Source organism: Botryllus schlosseri, chromosome 15 (genome assembly GCF_051294905.1).
Source record: "Botryllus schlosseri isolate E-star chromosome 15, Bs_hap1, whole genome shotgun sequence".
In the NCBI taxonomy this organism is placed as follows: Eukaryota; Metazoa; Chordata; class Ascidiacea; order Stolidobranchia; family Styelidae; genus Botryllus; species Botryllus schlosseri.
The window spans coordinates 11,895,394-11,920,284 of NC_137250.1; the positions used below are offsets into that span (position 1 = coordinate 11,895,394).

The window sequence follows — 24,891 nt, forward strand, 5'->3', positions numbered from 1 at the left end:
AAGATACGTGGCACTTATCTATTGTCAAATACTTGATGTGGGCCGCACAAAATGTTCACCCGGTGCTCGTCAAACGCAGCTCACCTTATTAGTGAGGTCCAGCGCGTAAGCGGTAATGATAGTATGGAGTTTAAGGAGAAATCGCAGCGAGTGCTGATCGGACACTTTTTCTTTGGGCTTCATCAGCTTCACTTTGCTCAGAGTAAAATAAAAATCGTCTTTGTCAACATCAGATTTTAATGCCTCCATGGTGTCTCTAAACACAATAGCAAAAAGAAGCTGTTTATGAAAAGTGCCAAGTTGGAACAAGCTTGTGATAGAGCTTGGGCATTAGAGATTGTAAATTTACCGACAAACTTTCTTCAACACTTGTCCCACCAGGTCCGCGTTATTTTGAATTTTGATGCTACATAGCGCAGCCTCGCTCAGTAAAACCTCAAGGGCTTGATCGTTGGTGAGACTTTCGATGAGCAGATTGATCAGGAACTCCTGAAATATAACGCAAATGTTATCGACCTCTTGCGATTGTTACAAAATACAAGGCATGTCACTACTGTAATCTGACGTTTTGATATCTTGAACAAAATCCATTTGCAAAGTCAAAAATTCAGTTTGACATATAATAATCAGGCTTTAAATTGAATCATTGGAGCGTAGGGTGCTATTCTGCTATAGTCATGTATTTTGCATTCCCGATTATTGTTTTCATGACAACCCTATTACAAAGACAAACCGCTCACAAATGATTCTTGATGAAGAAAGCAAGCAATCCTTTACCAGACTCTAACCCAGCAATATTACACGAGTTGAAAGTAGGGGACTTAAAGACTTTTGCTATCATTAGCCATGATACAGGTTTTAGAAATGCAAGATCCGTGATATTATTCAGTTCGCGACCACGGCAGAATGACGGATGGCGACAAAATAGAGATACAGCTTCCTAACATCAACCGTAATCGTTGATGTCTTCATCTTAAATCTATTACCGTTATGAAGGGTCTAACTTTGCCCAGTTTTCGTGGCAATTTCACTTGTGTAAGTGCTGAAAATTAATCCACATAGCACTGAATTCTATGTGACTAAATCTAGGGCATAAAAGTAAGCAGGATGGCTTCAAAATCTGCGCAAGTAGAAGTGAAAGTAGTCTAAAACTATAAACAATCGATTGAGCAGCTAAAGTACAAATACCATGCTCAAGTAGGTCTATTCTGAATATTTACAAGTACTTAGCGATTGACTACCTTAATTTGATAACTGTCATGCATATTGCCCATATTAACCTTTCAGTAACCCGCCATTACCTGTGATTCATGAATTTTCTCACTCTCATTTGCGGTCTCCAATATCGTTGACAGCGTAGAAGCCCGTTCCTCAATAGAGGGCAGCAATATTTCCCAACCGGCTCGAAGACAATTTTGTGCAGCTGTCATCGTACAAGTGGCCACGCCTGGAACAAAGAAGTCGAGGTCGTTAGGCATAGATTTCGCGGTTACCTGGATCGGGGTCGAGAGAAAGGGTGATAATTACGGTAATAAACTTTGAGTTGAGTATTGGAGTACCATCAATTACGATGTCATAACAGTAATAATGTCTTGTAATTCAAATAATGTTTTTGTGGCCACCATGACAAAGATGCCAGATACACATCATCCAAAATAATTTCATATATCTCCACCACGACTACTTTGTGACATTTTGCGACCATTGCGAGGCTCAATCACTCCATGACAGAAATCGCTGTCCCATTGATGTCCATACCGGTATACTATATTTTTCATTGTTAAAATAGCACTCTTTATTTGAAGGTGTACATTAAAAAAAAATCGACCCTTGCTACGGGTTACCATATTTTGAGACCCGGAAAAAAGGACACTTTCCACAAATCGCAAAACTTACAAAATCTAACGAGTAAACGGGTAATTTGAAAATTTTGACTGGATATACTGTTGTGTTGACTGAAAAAAGGTCATTTTTCCAAATCGACTCCCGGAAAATCCGCCAGATTTCGTGTCATTTAGGGCGTTTTTCAGTTCCGCCTGTACATTTGGGCGTCCTCGGAGGACATTTTTGATTTCTTGAAGAGGGAGGACAAATCCTTTTAATGGTAATAATTCTCACCAGGCGTGCTCGCAAGAAAAATGACATTCTTCTTAACACTCGACAGGCAAGGCCATTTCACTGTAGAATTCAGCAACCGGTCGCTGTCGCACTGCTAAAATACGCGTATTAGCGTTTCTGAACGTAGAACGAAACACAAAACGTTCCGAGTACCCGAGTACGAATGGCTCCCTCCTGCAGTTGAAGGTGCAGCAGGTTAACAACCGACACCAGCATGCATTCCTTTTCCTGACTGAGATCTTGGGTCGGGACCAGGTCCGTGCACAACTGCAATGGAATTGAGCAACAGCTGACGGGACTGCAGTGGATACGAAATGCCGATAAGACTGTAACTGGCGACTAGTAGCTCACTTTCCACCAAAAATTCAAATATAGATAACGGACTCAACAAATTTCATACCGACCTGACAGAGAGACGACTAGAAAATTTTCAGCTTTGCCGAACGACAACACAATTAGAATTACGGCTGCACAGTTTTTTCCACAAGTTAGATTAGAATTAGAATTACTGAATTTGTAAAAATTTGGAAATTCAATTAAATCCCAGGATAGAGAGAAATACGACAAAATCAAGTTCAGCTCATACCTAATCAGACATCATTCTCGGTCATAAGCACGAGAAAAGCAAATGTCTGTACGTGTACAATAAGTATGGCCCGTTACATACAGTTCCGCTGTAAGATTACCAGGAAAACTATAAATTAGATTAGAATCAAAATTACACCACAGAAACTATAATTAATTAGAAATAGACTACTGGTATTTCACTTTGGTCAGTTTAAAAACCTGACATTGCATTTTGGCAGTGAAATCTTATGTGACGCGTATGTGGGAACAGTGAATATCAATATTATGTTCTCGAAACTTTTACACACTCGTGCATCCATGAAAACTTCCCGAAATACCGCCGACTGAACAATCTCGTTACGGACTTACCTTTGTGAGAAAACAATCGAGTAACGACAAGGTCTCCCGATCTGGTTGTAGCACAAACGGACAGCTCTCCGGTAACTTGCTGCTGTAACAATCGTCCACGCCCCACGCTAAAATGCCGTCTATGCCAGCAGACAATCCTGCGGACGATAGGGTTAGGGGTCGACGGATTGCCACAGTAGGTTGTTACAGGAGCGAGGACTGAATCGGTACAAAAGCGGCCGTACCTGTAATTCTTTTGCCGTCGAATTTGCTGTCTTTCGTCAGCCCGCATTGCGAGCCGTATTTCCACGAGTACACCTGAAATCAGATAATGATAGACTGAGGGGGTCGCAAAGCAGTCATCCTTGTTACGTGGGTACAAGAAGTGCCGTCATAAAGTTCTACTCAAGTATATGCAGCAGGGTTGTTTGAAATTTTTCAATATATTAAAAAAAAATTCTTTAAATACTGTATTGCCAACCCCATGATATTGTTTGGTTGTCTAAAATAACGATGCGTAACAATTTTTGCTCACTTCCAACGGTGGGCACCACTATAATAAATAATTAAAGAATTGGTCACCGTAAATACTATTTTATTCATAATCCAAATTTTTCGACGGCAATAACTCCGCTTCCACTGGTTGAAATTGAACCAAGTTTGGTGAACATCCTTTCTATAGGCAACCTAACATTTTCATGGGGTGAACAGAAAATTTTCAAATTTTTTGTTATTTAATTTTATATAATAAATAGAAACTTTCTTCTCCTGTAGCAATGCGGCTACTGGTTGGAATTGAACCTAATTTGGTGTGTAGGCTTAAATTAGGTAACCTAACAATTTTATCAAGTAGCCAGTACGATTTGAGAAAAAAAGTCATTTTTGAAGAGCCCTAGTGTACAGGTTACACCAACCTTGAATTGTTTCGCACTATATAGCTCTCCTGTACCATTTCCATGAAAACCATAGCATGAAAACGTTTCACAAATTAGATTAAAATCAGATCACCGGCATTTTGCTGTAATTAGACAATCATAATTGTTAATCAATTGTTCAAGTCTGCACCTGAGAATCTGCTGCAGCGCCCGTTTTGGGAATCACTGCTGTAAATAATGAAAATCTTACATCTCCCTGTTCATCGAGCACGAAAACGTGCTCCCCCGTCGAAACCATGTCTTTCACGTTCCTCACAGTCTTGACCAGAGTCGGGTCGATCTCGTAATCCGTCGAGTCGATTAAACCACCGATACCGGCCCCTGACGTAAAACGACAGCCATGAGATACCCGCAATTTATCAGTAATCTAATTTCCGTACCCCACACGTGAAATTCTCCGTTGTCCGAAATGGTGGCGACAAAACTACACCCCGCGCAGACCTTGCATATTCGGGGCCCGTTGGGGTTTTGAATATTTTCGAGAGAGTTGATGCCCATCGCGCCGTCCCAGGACAGCACCCCGCCGTCTTCCACTGCCATAATAGTGATCTGCGCGCGACAAATATACAGCGATGACGATAATTGAGAAAAAGGCTTAGAACAAGTATGACGTAGCCACTAAGCAGGAACATAGGTTTTGAGAACAGTTGTTCATTGGAAACAGAGGTGACCAGTATCAAAGTACTTCTACTTTTTCAAAGTACCTAAGTATCAGTGTTGTGATGACTCGAGTCATGACTTGACTCGAGTCAACTTTTTCGTATGACTTGACTCGAGTCACTTTGCAAAAATGACTTGACCCGACGCTTCAGAAATGTGGATTGACTCGTGACTCGGAGCAAAATTTACGAGTCAATTTCAAGTCATTACGTAAACGGTGTCGAATAAATCAACCTATCTTATGTATGTTCGGATTGTTCGCGATACGCCGGTGTCACTTGTGAGAGCAACCAGTCATTCACTGGTTGCACGTTTCACTGATCCTCCATTGTTACATCACAAACAAATTGACCGCAAACGAAACAATCACACCTTACGTGGTCGTAGTAGCATTGCTACTGCAGCAATAGATAAATATGATAGAAACGTATCTTTGTTTCATAGACGAATCAGTGCTTACATTGCGCATTGCTCACCTTTACTATCACTCTTGTATGATTTAAATCGAACGAATATATAGTTTATGCGTCTGTATTCTTATGGATGTCTCGATGGGTAGTGTATTGTACCACATCAATTTGTTCAACTTCTCGAGGTTTCGTGTTCGATGCTCTATATTGGTCGATAACAACAGAATATAGCTTGTAGCTACAGTTCCTGACGTATTTTACTAGCAATTGTTCGTGTGTGTGAGCGAAACAACACCTTTTTGCATGAATATTTAACTTTATATTCGTTATTTGATTCAAGATAAATGGCCAATTAATCGGTCCTTCACCCAGTTAGCAAAATGTAATGACTTTGCATCATCACTCATACTTGGAAAATTCAATTTGACTTGAATCGTGACTTGACTCATGACTCGACTTGACTTGACTCGAGTCACCTCCAAAAAACAAGTGACTTGACTTGACTCGAGTCACCTTTGAAAATCGATTACCTTGACTTGACTCGAGTCAAAATGTGCAACGACTCGAGATGACTCGTGACTCGAAGGTAGTGACTTGATCCCAACACTGCTAAGTATGTTTTGCCTACTTACACCGAGCACACTTCTACTTCGGCTTAACAGTGTTCAGTTTTCCAGACGAATTAGGCCTGGCATCGGTTATTTTTTACTTACTTTGGTATCGCTGTTTCTACTTGCACTCAAGTAAAAATCTATGCTATTTTAAAGGAAAAACATTGTGAATAGATGCATATAATATCTTGAGTGAGTGTCGAGCTCTTCATCTCTTCCTATTTCATTACAACATACAAAGAAACACATCAGTATAAACTAAAAACTCTGTGCTTTAAATGAGATTAAAAATGGAAATTACTAGACCCGTTTCTCTTTGTAATGAATACTTCAACTATAACGGATGGTGGAATGAGCGATAAAACTATGTATGACATGGTGTCAGGAGACTAAATTTCTTTCACGTGCAATAAAACAAGTGAGCACGCAAATACTTCATACAGGTACAACTGGAGGTAACCGTGCTAGTAATCAAGTCAAATCGGTGCGTTACCAATCGAGAGCAAGTTGATACAAACTGTGAGCACAGACGGAAAACGAAGTCGAATCTTATCATGAACAAATAGATGACACACCATTTGCAGTGTCTCACCTCGTTATCCTCAGACAGAGCCACAGCAGTGCTATCGACGGCGCTCGTCGAAAATTTCGTGATGGGGTTGTGGCAGAGGTCATTTTGAGAGTTGTGTTGTGCCAGCGATACCCTGTCGCCTTGAAACCAAGAGTAGCAGTCCCCTGCAGACGCAACAGGCCAAGTTAAAAATCGCGATAAATCTGTGTCTGTCAACGCCACGTTGTTGAAAAAGTATCTCTCAAATCTATTGGACTGAAAGTCGAAACCGCAGAGTTGATTTGGATTCAAAAATTGCAGTACATGTTACTGTGATGAATGCAGAATGGCTATCGGTGCCTAAAATACATTGATTCTACGGAACATCGGATCGTGATTTCGGAGTTAATCCCCGTTTAGTTACGGTCGTTTTACCCAAAAATATGTAGGATCTGCATCCAGGGAACAGCTTTATTCAGCATCAAAAACTGACGAGGTGAAAATAGTCCGAAAGCAATTAAATAGAACGTAACTACATGATAGTAAGGTGAAATTGGACTTGACTTGCTGCTGACCGTGTCTGTTGTTAGGATAAATATAACTTATTACCCTCTTCGGGCACGATAACGATATATTCACGGCCACAGGCAATATCCACGATCCTCCCCCTGAACGGCTTGTTTTTGTCTAGTCGCTCCAAGTTTTCAAAAAACGTAACGTCAGATTTGACTGTGAACGGCGCGTTCGCAACGTACCCGCCAAAGTAGACTTCTCCTAAAATCGGAAACGTGGCGTTTAAAACGATCAGTGTCGTACGCGACAAACGATACTCACCCGTAGTCGATAACGCCAAAAAGTAGGGACAAACGGGATTCATCGCCAGCTTTGTGAATCTCAAATCGGACCTTTTCAGCATTTCAACGCGCAAAGGTGCGTCATCCCTGCAAACAATAGCGATGACCTTCTTAAATGAGGCGAAAATACCGCAATTGCACAGACAGTTCCATGGTAGCGCCGTCCACATCCAGGTTTTCCCGAATTCAGTAATTCTAAATCTAATCTCGTTTGGAAAAAACAACTGTGTAGCTATAATCAAGGTTTAAATAATTTGGGAATAACTGTGTAGCTATATATCTAATTCTGCTATAATTTGAAATACTTTGTAGCTGTAATACTAATTTAAATATAACTTGGAAAAGCTGCAAACTTTCTAGTTGTCAAGTCTGCGTTCAAGCCGTTCACATCCAATCCATGCAAAAAACGGGAGTTATTACGTTCTCAAAATCTTACGGTTCCCGCCCTTCATAATCATTCATATGTCCGGTATATTTTTTTCATGTGAGCTCTATTTCTCTGTTAGTAATACGCCTTACACAAAATAACTCCCTGCAACTCTCGAGACTCCACCAATAGATTGCTAACTGGACAAAATCGACCTTTATTCGATGAGGGGCACAGACGTAATCCTAAAAACCTTTAATAATGCATACACACGCCGCATTTGAAAGAGCTTACCGGCAATTTCTGAGGCCGTTTTCCGACCAGTTTTCGAACCGACCAAAAACATAAATACAGCCGTCGTTTGATATCGCCACGCTGAACTTGAGTCCGTAAACGACTTGCTCAAATTTCATATCCGATAATTCTGGTAGAATACGCATGGGTTCGTATGGATCGTAGTAAAAAACCTGCGATAGAAATTGCAATCTTAATTGATCCAGAATACTAGACTAAATCTAATTCCAAACACATAGCGTACTGAATCCACATTGGGGTGCTAAGGGCAGTTCAAAAGTGCTACCAAATCACAATCAAGATGCTGAGGGTGCACAGAATCCTCAATATTTCTGAATATATGGAAAACCATCAGCTACAATCGCTAACATCAGCAAGTTTCTTATGGATGCCTCATTGCAGTGCGTAACAGAAAGACTGCCACTCGAAAGGCCACTCCAGCTGAATAAAAATAGCATTATCCGATAAATTTTATGGTCCGGCTACAACCCAACATACCACAATCTCATTCTCCCCTGATCATTTTACTTTTCTATTGAGCAGCCCCTACGCATATCAGCCATAATGGATGGCAAGTGTCTTCATTTTAATAGAGCAGCTATAATACTTTGAAATGCCACTAGATCGCCCCCTGCACTAACCTTATAGGAAGCCAATTTTGAAAAGGATTTTTCAAAAATATTGTTGCTGTCCATGGCTGGCTTGTTCGTGGGCCTCGGACAACGCAGTACACAAGCGGCGCGGTTTAAAAATGACAGCGTGACGACCACAAGCTGCTGATAATCTGAAAAATATTTCAAAATTTTTTACTAATCTCCATGTCGTTACTTAGACTTAAATCAGGGCTATTTCTCTGGGTAGTTAGAGGTAATAGAGGAATTTTATTATTAGCAGTGTAAACAATATACAACATACTTATGCAGACATCTTCTTCCGATGGGATATGAAGAGAGTTGAGGTAAGAATCCACAGGGTCTTCTGAGCTGTGTTGTGGTTTCTGAAAATGAATTAAATCCCATGACAAAACAGCCCTCGGAGCAAAATCATGATTCAATCAGAATGGGCAGTAAGAATTACTAACAACAAGACAGGGTAGAGACTTGACAGGTCATGATTCCATTGCTGTGTCATGGTGACAGATAAGTGCCATCGAGACGTGACAAATCCACCAATTCATCTCATAGCTCCTTGATCACCCTACACTTGCACCGTACCAAGCTCATTCAAGTAACAATAATAGTATCAATTTACTTGTGTGGTCAAATTCCCAGAATGGTGCGCTCCATAAGATTTTATCCATTCCGTCGACAACTGCTTCATTTGTTTCACAAAATATAAAACCGGCCCGCTTGTGAGCTGCGGGTTTTTCCTAAAGCAGAAGATATGGGTTAACAGCAATATACTGGAAACAACCACACAGGCTTTACATTGTATCAGGCAGTTGTTTCCTGTCTTCCCACATGACCAGCAAGAAGTGCAATATCTCCAGCATGTTAGACAGCTTCCCGGTTTGCAAAACAAACTCCAGCAGGAGATTTATAGCCAGGTGTTGATCCGCGATCGGTATGCTGCCGCTGTTTGGTTTAGAGGCGCCCTGCGACCTCGGCACGAGCTCACTAAAAACGCGGCAAGTCAACAATTGAAATTTTCTGTCGTTTCTTGCATACTCCATATTATAACCCGTGCTCAGAGGTGGTCAGTTACAAAGTACTTGTATTATATGTCACATTTTATCAGTATCATGTGAAACAGCCCTTGTGTCAAGGTAATCGCACGTATTTGCAATGTCGTTTGTCACTTCATTGGTGGCTAATTCCATTATAATTTAGCAAGGGCTGTAATGCATATCCTCAGAATTGTCCAATATATACATATGCTATTATTTTTTGCAGTCTCAGTAAATAAAAATAGAAGGTAAATTACTAACACTAGGTAATTCACACATTTTATTCTCTACCTCCACCTTCAACGGTTTTGATATGTCTTAAAAATCGCTACTCCGCTTGTAATTGACTAGAAATTTAGAGCCCTACATCTACTTCTACTTGAGTAGCAAATCTGACAACTTTCATAACCTCTGCCCGGGATGCTGCCATCTAAAAACTATCATTGTCCATAATTCCGCAAGCAGCACAGGCCTACTGTACGTCCAGGCAAATTTATGCCATAATTCAATACGCAAGGTGCTATACATCTATACATCTCTACACATCTACACATCAGTCTACACATCACTCTATACATCTCTACATCTATACATCTATACTACATTCATGTCACTTACCCGAGAGCAACAGTTTTTAAGAATTCCTTTGATTTCGCCATCACAGTCAGCCAGGTTTGTGAAATTTGCGTCGTGTCGTACATCGAACCTGGTGGCAACGCCCGGAACGCATTCAAGGTATCCTGAAATGAAGACAATATAAAGATGCGACTATGGTATATTCAGAAACTCAATATAAAAACATGCATAGCGTACACAGGTGGCAAGCAAGGAAGTATTTGTACTTTTTCTATTTTTACTCAGATTTTGCCTACTTGCACAATTTACTGAAGTTGTTAGGTTTTTAGATAACTTCTACCTCGGCTTGACAGTTTTTTAGGCCAAACTACTTCGTTTTCATATATTGGATTTTGTAAAGTAGGCCTAAATGAGTTGTTTTGGAATGGGTTTGCATCAGTTTTATGACTCAATCTGTCATAATCATGTGGGCGAAATAGCATGTGTATTATGGTAACTGAATTTATCTTCAAAAACTCCACCCATTTGCACTACAATTAGTCATTTTGTGGAAGTTGCAATTCTTTGACCAAACTACCATTTGAAACTAATCACTTCAGTAAATTTGAGACACTCCTTTTCTAGTTCCATTCGTGTAGCTTCAATATATCTTGGAAATTGACACTTACTTCAACTAACTTACATACTGCTATTCCTACTTGAGAACCAGCCCCGACCAGTTCAAACACCTGGTATAAAGACACAGTGATAGGCCTTCAGAATAAGGTATGCCATATTTTGTCTCCAATTTGACTGAGTAATATTATCAAACATGTCATTCTCAGAACCGGTCAACTGACATCATACATATGACACGAACTACAAACTACTGTCAAAGACTTAGGCCTACATGGTTTGATTAATCCGAATTATGTTTAGATCATCAATCTTAGATCTTCAATTTGAAAAAATTCACCAACCTCCAGCAGGTCAGTGCACAGTTCCGAATCCTCGTTGGTTCTCCAAGCCCGTCGAAGAAATGTGAAGGCGAATGACATTGCTACCTTGCTGCCGACTTGGGCCAGATTGGCAAGAGGAGTTTGGTTTGATCTAGACAGAACAGGCCTATTCAGTAAGACATAGTAAAGAAACCTGGTCAAAGTAATCACCAATGTTGGTAGAAGAAGAAGTTCAATCGCTGTGACATTTGATTAAGTATTTATACAAATAAAATTTACCTGAAAAAGAAAACCCCAGAGCATACCGTAGTAGTATAAAATCCCGAACAAATGGAAAAATTCAACAAATTATAGCAAGACTATAATTGCTACCTATTCAAGTGATCAGAAGTATCTGATGAACAACCGCAGCAGAATGTCAAGTTTGAAACTAACCGAGTTTGTGGCGGCTCGGGACAATGCTTTTGGCGGCAATCGACCTCGGAACAATCTTCAGATTTCTCTGACGTTTCATTCTCCTTCAAATGATCCTGCACCGCTCGGTAATATCTTCTATTGACGAACAGGCCTTTGACGAATGTTTCACGCACGGGTGACTCCAAAAAGTTACAACGGTAAGAAATTCGCGACGACTTATAGACCGATGCTTTTTGGAACTTCAAAGACTTTATATCTGAAAATGCGCCAAATGTCAATGCAATTCAACAGTTATAGAATAAATTCTGAATTCATATTCACCTCAAGTATTATCATATAAGTGACACAGGTTAAATTCAATTAGAAGAAGGGTTGTAAACCGAGTCACAAGTCAATCTCACTTTTATAGTTTTGACTTGAGTCAATACGATTTATTTTCAATTCACCAACGACTCAAGTCCGAGTCCAAGTCAGCTAGTAGAGGTCGAGTCCAGGTCATAGTGTTTGACTCGAGTCCGAGTCCAAGTCATTATGTTTACTGATCAGCTTTCAGTTCAATGCCGCTCAATTCACTTTTTCGACTCTGCACGAGTGATTTAAAATGGCCCGCATTCATAATATAGTGGTTTTCCTCAGTCTTAACAGTTTCATGCCCTATTTCCCAAGTATCAGGACTGATAGACGAAATACCAATAACGTGGTAACTTTACTATTTTTCGAAGTTACAATAAAATGTATATATGTCTTGGTCATCGTAGTCTCGAGTCATTTTACGCATTTGAAGAAATGACTCGAGTCACCAAAAAATCGAGACTCGAATCGAGTCATTACAACCCTGATAAGCAGCCTATCAGGTCGTCTCATCGTTACTACAGACTACAGCCTAGAGATTACTAGCAATGTCAAGCTTATATTAGTCATACGACTACACTCAAAATCCAAGTTCCCATGATCCAAGTTCCTTGATAGTGCAGACAAAAATATAAACTATCCTCCTTCGTCTTCATTTATGACGTTCCCAATATCGTCGCGGTGGTATCAAAGTAGCTTATGTCCATTTTTTCAAAGTTCGAGATCCACTTTACAATTGATAGAAAATCAAGATTTTGGAAAATTTTCCCATTTTTTGGTCCATACCTCGGCCAAATGGCTTTTGTTTGTCACATTGTTTCAAAGTGAACCATGTCCTATTATATGGCCGAAAGATTATCAAAACTTTACACAAAGTGAAATTTTTCAAAATGTGTAAAATGGACTGAGGCTAAGCTACTCTTACTCCACTGCGACGATGTGTAGGCTACTTTTCTCTAGGGTGTATTTATGCCATTTGATGATATGGAGATTGGGTAAACATTCTTTTATATAGGATTCAAATTCAAACTTGAAACTTCTCATTATAGTTGATATCTTACCAACAGGAGGACCCCAAAGTCTTTCTGCTTTGTGTATATGTAATGACCGGAATATTCGGTCCCAACGAATGATAGTGTCGTATTCCCCTTGAATGTCATTGTCGTAATACTTCAGAATATCCCACGCAACGTCGATAGCTTTTGGATCATGCAAATCCTGCAACATAATAATGTGAACACATGAGGTTTCATTCAATTTCTTATATTATGTTTGTGAAGAGTATTAGACTAGAGCTGAGTCATAAAATATGAAATGCTTCTTGGAGGTACAGAACTTCAATATACAATTGAATAGTATATTCATATTGAAATGAACCCGAATATTTTCGGCTGACACTCGTCAGGGGTAATCGTCAGCAACTAGTAGAGAATTGGAAAGAACATTGTATATCAACAATCGTATCACAAAATATGACGTCACCAGCATGAGAGAGAGAGCGTTCAATGTACTATTTTTAGGTGGTACACGAACTCCTTTTGTTGACAGAGTTTTGGTTGGTGTATTTTGATAAAAGTCGACTCCAAGGCACACAAATGGAATTTGTGCCTATTTTTAGGTGGTACACGAACTCCTTTTGTTGACAGAGTTTTGGTTGGTGTATTTTGATAAAAGTCGACTCCAAGGCACACAAATGGAATTTGTGCCTATTTTTAGGTGGTACACGAACTCCTTTAGTTGACAGAGTTTTGGTTGGTGTATTTTGATAAAAGTCGTCTCCTAGGCACACAAATTCCACCAAAACCCTGTCAACAAAAGGAGTTCGTGTACCACCTAAAAATAGTACATTGAATGCTCTCTCTCTCATGCTGGTGACGTCATATTTTGTGATACGATTGTTGATATACAATGTTCTTTCCAATTCTCTACTAGTTAATGACGATTACCCCTGACGAGGGTCAGTCGAAAATATTCGGGTTCATTTCAATGTAAATATACTATTCAAAAATATGAAATCATCACTTATATCAGTTACATGCAGCACACTGTGAGGTTTGAATGAAAATGACAATTATGAAACAAAGAGAGAGAGAGAAAGGAAGAGTATGGCTTATTAATCATCGTTCATATATAGGCATAAATTTTATTTACATTTACTGTATGTCTGTATCGTCCTTTGCAGTTTGCAGTAGGCCTATACCCATCATTGTAGCCTACTATGTTCTCTCTCAATCATTTTGTGTCTTGTAAAATTTTGTTCAATATATGTCTTATTTCCGGTGATAAAATTAACTCTCTCTCTCTCTCTCTCTCTCTCTCATGCAGTTATCCAATATTGATTAACGCTATCCTATCGTGACACTGCTATAACTATAAAACTTACCAAAACATTTTGTCCTATCCAGATTTTATTTCTTCCTTTCAACGGCGTCAAAATCATTTCTTCGCCGGCCATGACTTTTTCTTTTCAGTCAGCAGTTCTAACTGGGCGTGGGGTATTCCATATCATTTATACTTTTGCTATAGCTGTAGTAAATCTTCACAGCCGTCGACAGAGTTTACAGCAAAACCTTGATAGCAATCACTATTTTGATCCTGCGAAAACAGCTTATTGATGCATAACCATCACCATCACTGAGCTCTATGAACCATAGATCTAGGTGTAGATTAGGTACGTAGCCAGCAAACTTCATCAACATCATGGTATTAAAATTTTAATCAAATCGATACTTCACAAAATTTCGACATAATGAAATGATTGGGTGTGCCGGAAGGACTTGTAGTGGTCTTTTAATCAGGCACCCACCTTACGTGTATCCTTCCTGACTGCTTTCTCAATTTTGTACTCAATGAATATTGAACAACCAGTGATATAGTATGTATGTCATTGATGAACAACGAATGACTGATGAGAACAGGAGTACCATGAGATGGGCAATAGATATGTCTTTACGGTTTGATACAATATGGAGGTCCAAGTAGTCAGCATTGCTACTCAAATAGAAGTAATACGGCAAAATTTCTGCTCAAACATACTGGTTGCGACTGTGACTTCCAAGACATGTCAGTTTAGTAAAAAGTGAGATGTCTGGAAGTAATCAAGTATAGTTTTAAAACGTAAAAATTTGCACCTGATGAAGAAGCGGCTCTCTGAAAGCCCGTGCAACGACTAAATTCATGTTCATTTGTTAGTGGACATTAAATAAGACGTGAAAGCTACCAATGCCTCACCTTCATACTTTTTGTCGTCAATTGAATTGGGGCTACTTCTAAAATCAAAAGACACTTATGGTGACGAAGGGAGTGTTTTGCACGGTTCTCGCGGCAGTCATACTCGCAAAAGTAATGCAAACAAAACTATATCCAACGCCAAAGAAGAAAGCCAGGAGTATGCGCAGTCAAATATCTTATTCGAGAGAAGTATTAGAACTACTTCGTCGCTGACCTCTAATCCAAATAGCATACTCCTGAACGCCTAGCGACATCAAGCAGTTCTCAAACATTCGGCTCGCTCGTAAGGTTTCGCAGTCCCAACTCCGCCATTATACTACACGTGCTTGAAGCCGACATGCTCTCCGAGGCAGGGAAAACAGCAAACAGTCGAACATCAGTAATCACATTGAATGAAACTGGAACGAATTGGTACGAAAATTACAAGTCGTGCTACTTCTTCCTACATTTTCACTCAACAGATCTTGTTTTGACTCGATGAAATTTTATCTATACTGAACTGATAGCAAACTAAGAATTCAGAAGGACTATCAGCACAAACAGGTTTATCGGTGATTCAAGGTAGTACAGTAATCATCAGATAGGCACTGCAAATCAATAGGAAATTGCCAATAAAATAAAATCGTCAATTGCACAGCATATAAATTATTTTGCAATTCAAGGCTCGTAAGGAGGAAGCCCAAAATCTTCTGGCACAAATTCCAAAAGCGATTTCAGCACAACAGTGGCATCCTTGCGCATCTCCTCAGGCACATGCGGATCCGGAACCATAACAACTTGCATACCAGCTTGTATCCCCGATATCACACCGTTTGGCGCATCCTCAATAACAAGAACCTGTTCAATGACACTGACACGTGAACATTTTTCAATAGCGCACAAAAATGGTGAGACCTTACAGATTCTGGCGAGGGTGGTGGGTTGAACCTGCTGTTGGCAACCAAGTAAGCGTCTGGGTGCGGTTTGCCATTTTTCACTTCAGGATCATCCCCGCATAATGTAATGTGTGGAAAGAGGCTGAAGAACTCCTTGTGGTGGGTTGACTTCATTTCAAAACCATACTTTGATGACCCTGGAAATGAACAAAAAATCATTTTGAATTCAAGCAAGCAGCATAGTCTTAGAGGCTGGGCAAAATCGAGTAGCTGGTCGCAGGATTGTAATGACTCGAGTCACGATTTTCTAGTGACTCCAGTTGACTCGAGTCATTTTCTCAAAATACTGAAATGACTCGAGACTCAGACGGCCAAGACCGAAATTTCATGGAAATTTCCAAGAATAGTTAAGTAACCACACTATTGGGATTTCATTTATTGATACTGGTACTTGAAAATGCGACCAGAAACTGAAAAGGAAACTTAGTATATTTGAAACGCGAACCATTCGATATCACCAAACAGAGTTATAAAAAGCGGATCTGCCAAGACTTTTATTGGAAACTGAGCAGTCAACACAATGACTTGGACTCGGACTCGACTCATAATACCATGACTCGGACTCGACCCTCTGCTCGCTGACTCGGCGGTGAATTGAAAATGATTCGACTTGACTTGAGTCAAAACTATAAAAATGAGATTGACTTGTGACTGGGAGCCTTGTGACTTGGTTGCAACCCTGCCTGGTCGATCCGATTTCGAGTCTTGTATTATAGTACCTATTTGGATGCCACACTAGTAAAGATGATATAAAATGTACAAGTAGGTTTCTTTATTGTCGCCACAACGTAACTATTTCCAGTTACATATCATTTATAATACTTGTCCATGGCTATTTGATAGCACTTTGCAACTCTAATTGGTTGTTCCTAGCCGTACTCAGCAGTTGAAGGATCATCAATTCCAGAATCTATTAATACTAGAGTGGCAATGCACAAAACGTATGACTGGCACCTTTCGTGCCACTTATTTCCATTGCTCTTATTCGATATTCCTCACATCATATGACAACATCTGTGATATCAGTGTTTTACCGAATAATCATAATTACCCATATGGAACATTTTCTTGAGTAATCTATGATTTAGCATGACAATCGCCATCGATGAGCCCCACCATGCTTCAAGCGAACGTATCGTTCATGTAGGAACGCATTATTAACTTGTAAATATTCCATTATTTAGTCAGGGCTTCACCATTTCAACAATAAAATATCACTGCCTCAGGGCAGGTAGGCTATTGCAAATGTAGAATACTCGAGCCTGGATCACATAGACAAAATGAACATAAAACTCACCAGAACAGATAGCGATTGGAACATTCTTTTTCTTTAGATGTCTCACCAACCTCTCGACACCTGTAATTCTGAACACGTATCAACCCATCAACAACAGAGGTTACCCACGCGCAGTATTCAAGTACCAGGCAACAATACAGCGGAAGGAAACAGTTTCTCCATTTCACTCTTCGTTCTTTCAATCCATTCCTCCGGAGATATTGGCAATTCCAATTCCTTTATCAGCTGCTCAGCAGCATCCAGTGGCTTTTTCCCCATCAATCGTAGTTTAAGTTCCCATTTATATTTTTTGCCATATTCAGCACATACATCACCATACACTTTGCTGTAGAGATCCTCCGTATCTAAAATTATTACCACACATGACCCGACAATCTCTATAAGGAGTTCAAATCATTTCATACTCAGGATCACGCCGTCCATGTCAAATATAACGTGTGTAACCGGTTTCAAAGTCTTAGTCATTTTGAAATATTCTTCGTATGATCTGTTCTATTAAAAAGAATATGTCAATAATTGTTGACTAAAATACTGCATACAACTACTATTCCGTGCCAGGAAATCCATCTTCGAAACAGCGTGAGGATTAAATGTTAATACGAGAACATCAACTACAAATAGCAGTTGGTATATATTGTAATCAAACCCACCACAGAATGCAAATCATGTCAACATATCGGATAAGAAATGGATGCGGACAATTTTACATATATGAGCCATAGGCTATTTTGAGAAAATGTTGGCCCGTTTAAATGCAAATACAACACGCCAAACAGAGGTTTGAAACTTGAAATTGTTGAGAATCCGAAGTGCAATGTTCAGTTCACTTGATTCAAGATCAAGACACTCTACGTCTAAGTTCAAAAGCAAATACATGAACAGTAGGCCAGCCTATATTAGTACAGTCCAATACCATTTAAATGTCAGGTGTGCGTTTTTTAATATGCGTGATGGCAATGGCTACATCATGAGCAAAATGAAATTACTGCATTTTGCAATACAGATATTTTGATGTCCTAATTGGGGTGTAAAATGAAGATCTACGATCTTTCACATGTGCAAATTACCAGCAATTCTCAGTAATGTAGATGTTAATCCCTGGATTTCATTGGCAGTCGGAGAGAGAATTGCACTCTTCAATATGTTGTTATCAGAGTCAATTTGAGCGGGAGTTCCAATTTTATTAAAGAATGAGTCCCGAGTACAATAATTTCATGAGTATTTATACGGCTCTCTCGCCCTGATTGTAGGATATGCTAATATAAATAGGAGTTGAACGCTAAAGAAATGAACACAATGCATGGACGCAAATTAGGTACATCCATGCAATTCGCTTACATCCCACACAAACCATTTACAGAAATAGATATGTAGTAGGCTTACTACGTATAGGTTGTATAATCTTCAAATAATAAGTCAAAATCATATCTACATTTTAAATATATATATTTTACACACAACACCGCATAATGCAAAATATTCAACTGCAGACATATATACCGCTACCGGATTGAACAAGCTCGACAATACTCAAGCCCTTGAATGAGCTGAATCAATAACTGCTCCTAATCGAGTACCGTAATAGAATTTACAAGACCACAGGTAGCCTACATATACTTCTCAAGAAGCAATATCAAGGAGCAATCTGCAGAAGAATCCACAAACAAGCTACAGTAAATCTATGCATTGTGGCACAGTGAATAAAAACAAATCTACAAGATATTAGAAACTGCGATTCTAAAACTGCATGGAGAATACAGATGAATATAATACTTATTAAACATGAGCCAATAGAACCAAACGGGTGGGCTTCTGATCAAATTTGTTGTGGATTGCACGTGTCATCAGTCACTTTTATGTGTATAAAGCTGCTACTGGCACCGTTACCAATATCTCATTCTCCCCAAAACCATTTCTGTGCTCCCTTGTCTTTATCGCAGTCTCTTATCACTACAATGGCAGCACCTCCGTCCACTTTTCCTTCAAGGCATTTATTCGTGCCTGGATTACGCAATACTTCATCTTTGAGAACCCAAACCTGTGATGCCGGTACATCTCTATTGTCATTCGTGCAGTCGACCATCGTCAAACCATCTTCCGCATGCACTGTAGCCATACACATCTCCTTCTCCGAATTGAATCTGACCTCGTTACGGGAAGTGAACTCAAAGAATTGATTGCCGCCTTGTCCATGACAACCGTACATCGCTACTTTACCGCCTGTCGGATTGTTAGGGGGAGGCGCATAATCCAAACAATATGAAGTATACCCTCTATTATGTAAAGAACCGTAAAACCCAGGTCTGTCTTCTGGAACGTGCAGATCCGGATATATATTATCTAGATACCATTTGAAAGATTTACAATCGAGTCGTTCTCGTAGAGCCTTGCGGTCCGACACATCACCGTAGTCTTCATGCTTGGCGGGTGGGTTTCTGATGTAAAAATGCCGCTTGTAATCGTCCATCCACACCTCGGCCGCTCTCAACGTGTTGGGCACAAATTTGGGGCGAGGATACGGCGCCTGCTTGGGGAAGACATGCCCCACATGCGAACACGGGATGGTTTCCAAGACTCCGCCGCACATCCAAACTCGGAATGATAACTCCAAGTTCTCCCCACCCCATATCTCCATTCCTGTGTCGTAAGTACCGATGTAGGAGAAATACGCCTTGCTTACCGCGAACAGACCGCCAGCCATAGTCGGAGAACGGATTGGATCTGCGATAGATTTTCGCCGTTTCCTTTCTTCATACGGAATCGAATGCCATTGGAACGTCAAGCGCCAATCAAACCCTCCGATTTGTGGTTCGTTACCACCAAAATAATACTCAAAAGTATCGTAATCGATAGTGTCAATAACAGGCACTACTACCGCTGATTCCTCCTGCATTACCCTCTCAAGCAAAGGCTCCAACCACCCCTCCATACACTCGCAATGGCAATCGAGAAAAGTCAACACATCGCCTGTCGCGTGAGACGCTCCCAACAGCCTGGCGCGCACCAACCCCTCGCGTTTCACAGTACGTATGAGCCGCACGCGAGGCACATCCTTCAAGTATTTTTCCAGAGGTTCCTTCAAATGAGGCTTGTCGCTGAAATCGTCGACTAGTATGATCTCTCGTAGCAATCCAGCGGGCGACGTGTGCAAAACGCTGAATATGGTTCTGATGAGAGTAGACCAGCCTTCGTTGTAGAAAGCAATCACAACGGAGGTCGTTGGCATTCTGCGGTAATCGAACGGCGCGCGGTGTTTGCACAAATCGTGTCTTTTGTCTTTAATCGCGCGGTGCAGTGAAATCCTCTCGCTGATGTACTGGTTAACGGCGTAAGTCTGTATGCTTTCATCCTGTTTCTCTTTCTCGTCGGGATCGAGCAAACGAGCAGCTTCACCTCCTTGCCCTAGCTGGAGCGGATCGTTTTTAGGCCTGTCCAAAACTGGCTTCTGCATTTCTTTGTAGATACCGTCAATTACCACAGAGTCCAACCCCTTTTCGATATACACTCCGTCATTGGACACAGCGTTAATATAAATGAAATACAGAATAGTTCCAACGACAGCAGCCACCAAGAATCGCCTTCTCTTAGGAACCTTCCAATTGAGAGTTTTCATTCTTTACACTTCAAGGCCTATGCTACCGCTCTCAAGCATATACACAGGACCAACACTGCTTAGTATTAAGTAGTATCTTCAAAAACAAAAATAAAGTAAACAATAGTAATGCGTGCCGATCCAGTCTGCAGTGATAGCAACGCGAGCAGTACAAATATTGAAAATTTCTATGGCACACCATATGCACTGCCATCATGATTGTAGGAATGATTTTGCAACTATACTATTTTAGGGTGTTGCCGGAAAATACGCACATTTGCGGAGTGCATACGTTACAGAAGAAATGGCAGTGACAATTTGACTACGAAACAAAAAGAGACAGCATAACAGTAGGATTTTGGAGATTTTGAACAAGAAATTGTGTCAATAGAACTCGTACAAAACAACAATTGGACAATAACATGGAAAAATAACACAGAACAGGGACACCACAACGTCGCAAGTCAAAGACAACACAAAATAATGACGCGAAGACGATCATATGGTTTCGGCAACAGTGACTTTTTCTGCAGTTTCGACAGATTCCTCTACAGCAGACTTCTCTGGGATAGTTTCAGGAGCGTCTTTAGAAACTTCGGAACCATTTTCTGGCATTTCCGTACACTTTGTCAGAGAGACCTTGCATTCTTTTGCAGGCTTTTTCGAGGAAGTGTCAGTGGATTCATCCGCTGCAACTTCGGAATGTTTGTCAGAAGAAATTTGTGCCGTTTTTTCCGGAGACGCTTTCGTAGTTACATCGGGAGCTTCGTCAGCCTGCTTTCGATCGATTTCAGCTAATTTGACATCCTTGTCCCCGGAATCACCGATACTTTTTGCTGCTCCGTTAGAATCGATTGTTTTTTCAATTTCCGGCAAATCTACGGATTTGGCAGCTGGCGTTTGCGAGTTTTCAGAGAGTTTACCGTCTTCCGAAGTTTCCATCTTTTCCACGATCTTCTCGGGCACCGGCGTCCCCTTCTTGTCGGCCTTATCTTCCGCTGTATCTTCGCTCGAAGATTCCTGCTTCATTTTCTTGACATCGCTGGCTCCCGTGTCATCAGGCGAGCCACGCTTGCGTCGAACCAAATGAGTTATGTCGCACGTCGACTCTTTGGGGCGTGCGGCTGACTTCTTTTTCACGGTGATAACGGAGGCGGAAGAACTTGAAGAAATGTCATCGTCGCTACCGAAACCGATTGTGGTGCGACTCGTCGACGCCGTGTGGCGCTGGCCTTGCGACGAATTCTGCCGCATCAAAAGCAAAACATCTTCAATCTTGGAATTGATATCCGGCATGAGCTCTTTGATTTCGCTGACTTCCTTGCATTCCGACAATTGAGCTGCCTCATGCTCTGGATCAGCATCGCCCGAGGTGATGGAGAACTCAAGAGAGGATATTCTCTGTTGGAGCACGAACCGTGAGCTCTTGTAGTGGTCCCACGCCTTTTCGTACATTTTCTGAAAAGTGTACGCCAAACCGAGATTGTAATGGGTCTCGGCCAGTTTCCTATCGATCGCGGCCAAGTGGTTTTGCTGCAGCATCAGACATTTGTTCAAATCGTCGATCGCCTGCTCGTAGTTCTCCAGCTCAAGACCCAGCTCGCCCAACTTGAGATGGCATTGAGCGATCATCAGATAATTCTCTTTGCATTTCCGCTTCTTCATAAAGAGTACTTTTGCCAATTCTAACATTTCCCAAGCCAGCTGCATGTTTGAAACGTCGTCAGGGTCTTCTAAGTCTTCTCCCGCACTTTCCTCATCCTGACTGGAGCACGGTTGATCACCTTTGCTCGCTCCTAGTCCCGGAGACTTTGCGGCTTTACTCGAGCATGGTTGATCGGCGTCAGATTTTTCACTTTTTTCGGTCACTGGTGATTCAACTGATTTTTCAGCGCTCTTTTCCTCTTTCGCATCAGATTCGACTTCGGAAGCTTCAGAACTTTCCGCTTCCGTTGATTCTTCTTTCGACATTGCCGAAGCGACAGCCACGCGCAGCTTCAGTCTTTCCGCCCCTTCCAAATTGGGCTTCTCAAACTGTTCTTCGTCCTTATCAGATTCTTCGGATTCCGGGACCCCTTTCAAAGCATTTCCCAACACTCCATTTTCCATCCTCGCCAGCTCTAACAGCGAGACGCCGTAGTAGTAATACGCTTCGCTGCATTCCTCGGACATCTCTCCGTGCTTTTCGGACAACAGCGAGCAAGCGTCTTGAAAGCACACGATTGCGGAAGAGTAATCGCTGCAGAGGTAGTGCTTCTTGCCCAGCCCCATGTTTTCTTTGATCGCGGCGTCCACATCGGGCACGCTGGCTTCGCTGCTGGAGTCCATGATTTCTGTGGGATTCTGAACCATTTTCACAGTTGAGTTATGCTATCTAACAAGAAACGAAGACACTAAAATATTACAAAGGTAACATTAAAATTTGGTCATGTAAATCGTAATAGGACAGCGATACATAGTTTATACGAATAACCAAATGGTTAGGATCGTCGTTCCAGAGTATTTTGGCTATGTTTATATCAGTTTGACATATACTTATAATGTCTGGGATACCGCATAATTGGATTTTGGCATCAGTTCAGTATCGCTAGTATCATGTCTCTTGTCTTGCATGTATTCGCAAGTTCGAACAATTCAAACCAACTCCACAACCATAAACAGCAGTGAAATTAATGCTGAGAGGAGATTGCAGAGAGATTTGCAGAGAGACATGGTAATCGAGTGATAGCAAAGATCAACAAACGTGCTTTAACGCACGTCGGACACAACCAATGTTCCCTCGAACTTTCCTTCACGAGTTTGCACACACTCGTCAACTCACTGCACGGTCCCTTGGAAAACAGTGCGTAACGACTGAAAAGATATAAGGTCATCACTTCGGCTCTATTGTGCGCATCTTACATTATTTGTGTGCAGAGACCGTGTCAGCACTGCACAATTGCGCATGCGCGTAGCTTAGAGGGAACATTGGACAAGAGTCACTGATATATAATGCTCGGTATACAGCTTTAACGAAAAGATACTAAAACAAGAAGATACAAGTGGGGCTGAAAGCAGAGAGGTGAAGTAACGGGCAATGACAATATTCATATAGAGTCAAGAGCCTATTTTCGAGAAGAAAGATAGACTCCAAATTTCCTCTATATCGCGAAGAATCATACCCTAATTTAAATATGAAGCTGAGACAAGACTTATAAATGGTTGTGAGTGGAAGCACCCAATAGCTGTGGAAGCACTCAATAGAAAACAGAAGACTTTAAGGTTCTATTTCCAAGAGCAGCAAAAGCCACACCTTCAAGAGCAATGCACAAAGCAGAAGTTGATAGTTCTAGATAAGATCTTAACAGATCACAGATGTGGCAGTAACATAATGCCATATTATTCCTTTCCTCTCCTACACAATCAATATACTCAAGGGAATTGATCAGTGTAAAATTTGCAATCAACAAAGTGACAAATCGATACAGTACGCTATATTACAGATGTAGGCAAATTTACGATTCCCATCACTGCCATCAGTCCATCACAAATCACATCGCACGCAATTAATCACGGAAAGGTACCTTGATTATGACCTGGCAGTTATCGTACAGCACTGCACTGCTATAGTCTTCTATTGGTCTATATACTAGTACTACATTAAAATTATATAGAATGCCACCGATAACAAACTAAAGATTAGTAGTTACCGTGCACTTATTGTACACGCCACCATTGCACGCATAGCACGCTTACACCGCAACCGTAAAGTTCGTTATGTGCCGACCCGTAGCTAGGTAGGTACCTCTGGTCTCTAGCCACGTTTTGTTCGAGTTCGTTAGCTTACTTGTGCAATGTGCAATCAGCAAAAGAAATCGCGAAGACGCTGGTAATCATCACATGTGATGTTAATCAGGTAATTACAAAGGAAAATCGCGAAACGGGGAATCGGCGCTAACGAACGACACAACACAGCGAAATGGCGCGCTGTCGAAGAACTGTATATCAAGAATGTGCGAGGAAGCGTGACATTTTGAAGGCGTCATCAGTATCCACATAGCCTTACAAATGTAAAGGCTATGGTATCAACGATTAGACCAGAATCTCACATTTCAGAATCAGATCAGTCTCGATAATTATTCACACAAATCGGATTAACAGATGTTTGCCAATGGCAGAATTAATTGCCAGAGGA

At 40.9% G+C, this 24,891-nt stretch overlaps 4 protein-coding genes across 8 annotated transcripts in view; all 4 read right to left on the reverse strand.

Moving 5' to 3' along the window:
* LOC145457616 (E3 ubiquitin-protein ligase HERC2-like) overlaps positions 1–14,267 on the reverse strand; it is a 102,326-nt gene extending 88,059 nt beyond the window's left edge. For 3 of the 5 annotated variants that reach the window (XM_080335837.1, XM_080335836.1, XM_080335835.1), the window contains exons 1-22: positions 14,046–14,267; positions 12,724–12,880; positions 11,330–11,567; positions 10,916–11,045; positions 9,999–10,120; positions 9,142–9,330; positions 8,966–9,083; positions 8,630–8,711; positions 8,356–8,498; positions 7,715–7,887; positions 7,034–7,140; positions 6,809–6,973; positions 6,242–6,384; positions 4,349–4,517; positions 4,159–4,289; positions 3,279–3,351; positions 3,055–3,191; positions 2,272–2,385; positions 2,119–2,212; positions 1,302–1,447; positions 350–489; positions 85–256 (exon numbers count right to left, since the gene is read on the reverse strand). In XM_080335837.1, the coding sequence (XP_080191963.1) occupies positions 85–256; positions 350–489; positions 1,302–1,447; positions 2,119–2,212; positions 2,272–2,385; positions 3,055–3,191; positions 3,279–3,351; positions 4,159–4,289; positions 4,349–4,517; positions 6,242–6,384; positions 6,809–6,973; positions 7,034–7,140; positions 7,715–7,887; positions 8,356–8,498; positions 8,630–8,711; positions 8,966–9,083; positions 9,142–9,330; positions 9,999–10,120; positions 10,916–11,045; positions 11,330–11,567; positions 12,724–12,880; positions 14,046–14,117 (3,015 nt within the window). In that variant the 5' untranslated portion in view covers positions 14,118–14,267. The remainder of the gene's footprint in view (positions 1–84; positions 257–349; positions 490–1,301; positions 1,448–2,118; positions 2,213–2,271; positions 2,386–3,054; positions 3,192–3,278; positions 3,352–4,158; positions 4,290–4,348; positions 4,518–6,241; positions 6,385–6,808; positions 6,974–7,033; positions 7,141–7,714; positions 7,888–8,355; positions 8,499–8,629; positions 8,712–8,965; positions 9,084–9,141; positions 9,331–9,998; positions 10,121–10,915; positions 11,046–11,329; positions 11,568–12,723; positions 12,881–14,045) is intronic. The other 2 variants (XM_080335838.1, XM_080335834.1) reach the window with 2 other exon arrangements.
* A 1,154-nt stretch (positions 14,268–15,421) lies between these two features.
* On the reverse strand, positions 15,422–17,716 carry LOC145457062 (pseudouridine-5'-phosphatase-like). The gene is made up of 5 exons (XM_080335220.1): positions 17,530–17,716; positions 17,251–17,469; positions 17,126–17,185; positions 15,793–15,965; positions 15,422–15,730 (listed from the first exon to the last, which is right to left on the reverse strand). Exons 1-5 carry the CDS (start codon positions 17,588–17,590, stop codon positions 15,551–15,553), a joined length of 693 nt encoding a protein of 230 aa, XP_080191346.1. The 5' UTR covers positions 17,591–17,716; the 3' UTR covers positions 15,422–15,550.
* A 1,166-nt stretch (positions 17,717–18,882) lies between these two features.
* Positions 18,883–20,848, reverse strand: LOC145457061 (polypeptide N-acetylgalactosaminyltransferase 4-like). Its single transcript, XM_080335217.1, has one exon. The coding sequence runs from the start codon at positions 20,736–20,738 to the stop codon at positions 19,020–19,022; it is 1,719 nt and encodes a 572-aa protein (XP_080191343.1). The 5' UTR covers positions 20,739–20,848; the 3' UTR covers positions 18,883–19,019.
* Positions 20,849–21,067: 219 nt separating this feature from the next.
* Positions 21,068–23,136, reverse strand: LOC145457060 (protein HGV2-like). The gene has a single exon (XM_080335216.1). It carries the CDS (start codon positions 23,067–23,069, stop codon positions 21,216–21,218), a length of 1,854 nt encoding a protein of 617 aa, XP_080191342.1. The 5' UTR covers positions 23,070–23,136; the 3' UTR covers positions 21,068–21,215.
* Between the last annotated feature and the right edge of the window lie 1,755 nt (positions 23,137–24,891).

What these genes read in the sequence shown, in the direction of transcription:
- LOC145457062 (XM_080335220.1), bottom strand. Translation starts at nt 17,590, where the DNA reads ATGACTAAGACTTTGAAACCGGTTACACACGTTATATTTGACATGGAC. An exon ending in CATGGACGGCGTGATCCTGA is followed by an intron (nt 17,470 to 17,529) that starts GTATGAAATGAT and finishes TAATAATTTTAG; the next exon opens with ATACGGAGGATCTCTACAGC. An exon ending in CACCACCCTCGCCAGAATCT is followed by an intron (nt 15,731 to 15,792) that starts GTAAGGTCTCAC and finishes GTCATTGAACAG; the next exon opens with GTTCTTGTTATTGAGGATGC.
- LOC145457061 (XM_080335217.1), bottom strand. Translation starts at nt 20,738, where the DNA reads ATGAAAACTCTCAATTGGAAGGTTCCTAAGAGAAGGCGATTCTTGGTG.
- LOC145457060 (XM_080335216.1), bottom strand. Translation starts at nt 23,069, where the DNA reads ATGGTTCAGAATCCCACAGAAATCATGGACTCCAGCAGCGAAGCCAGC.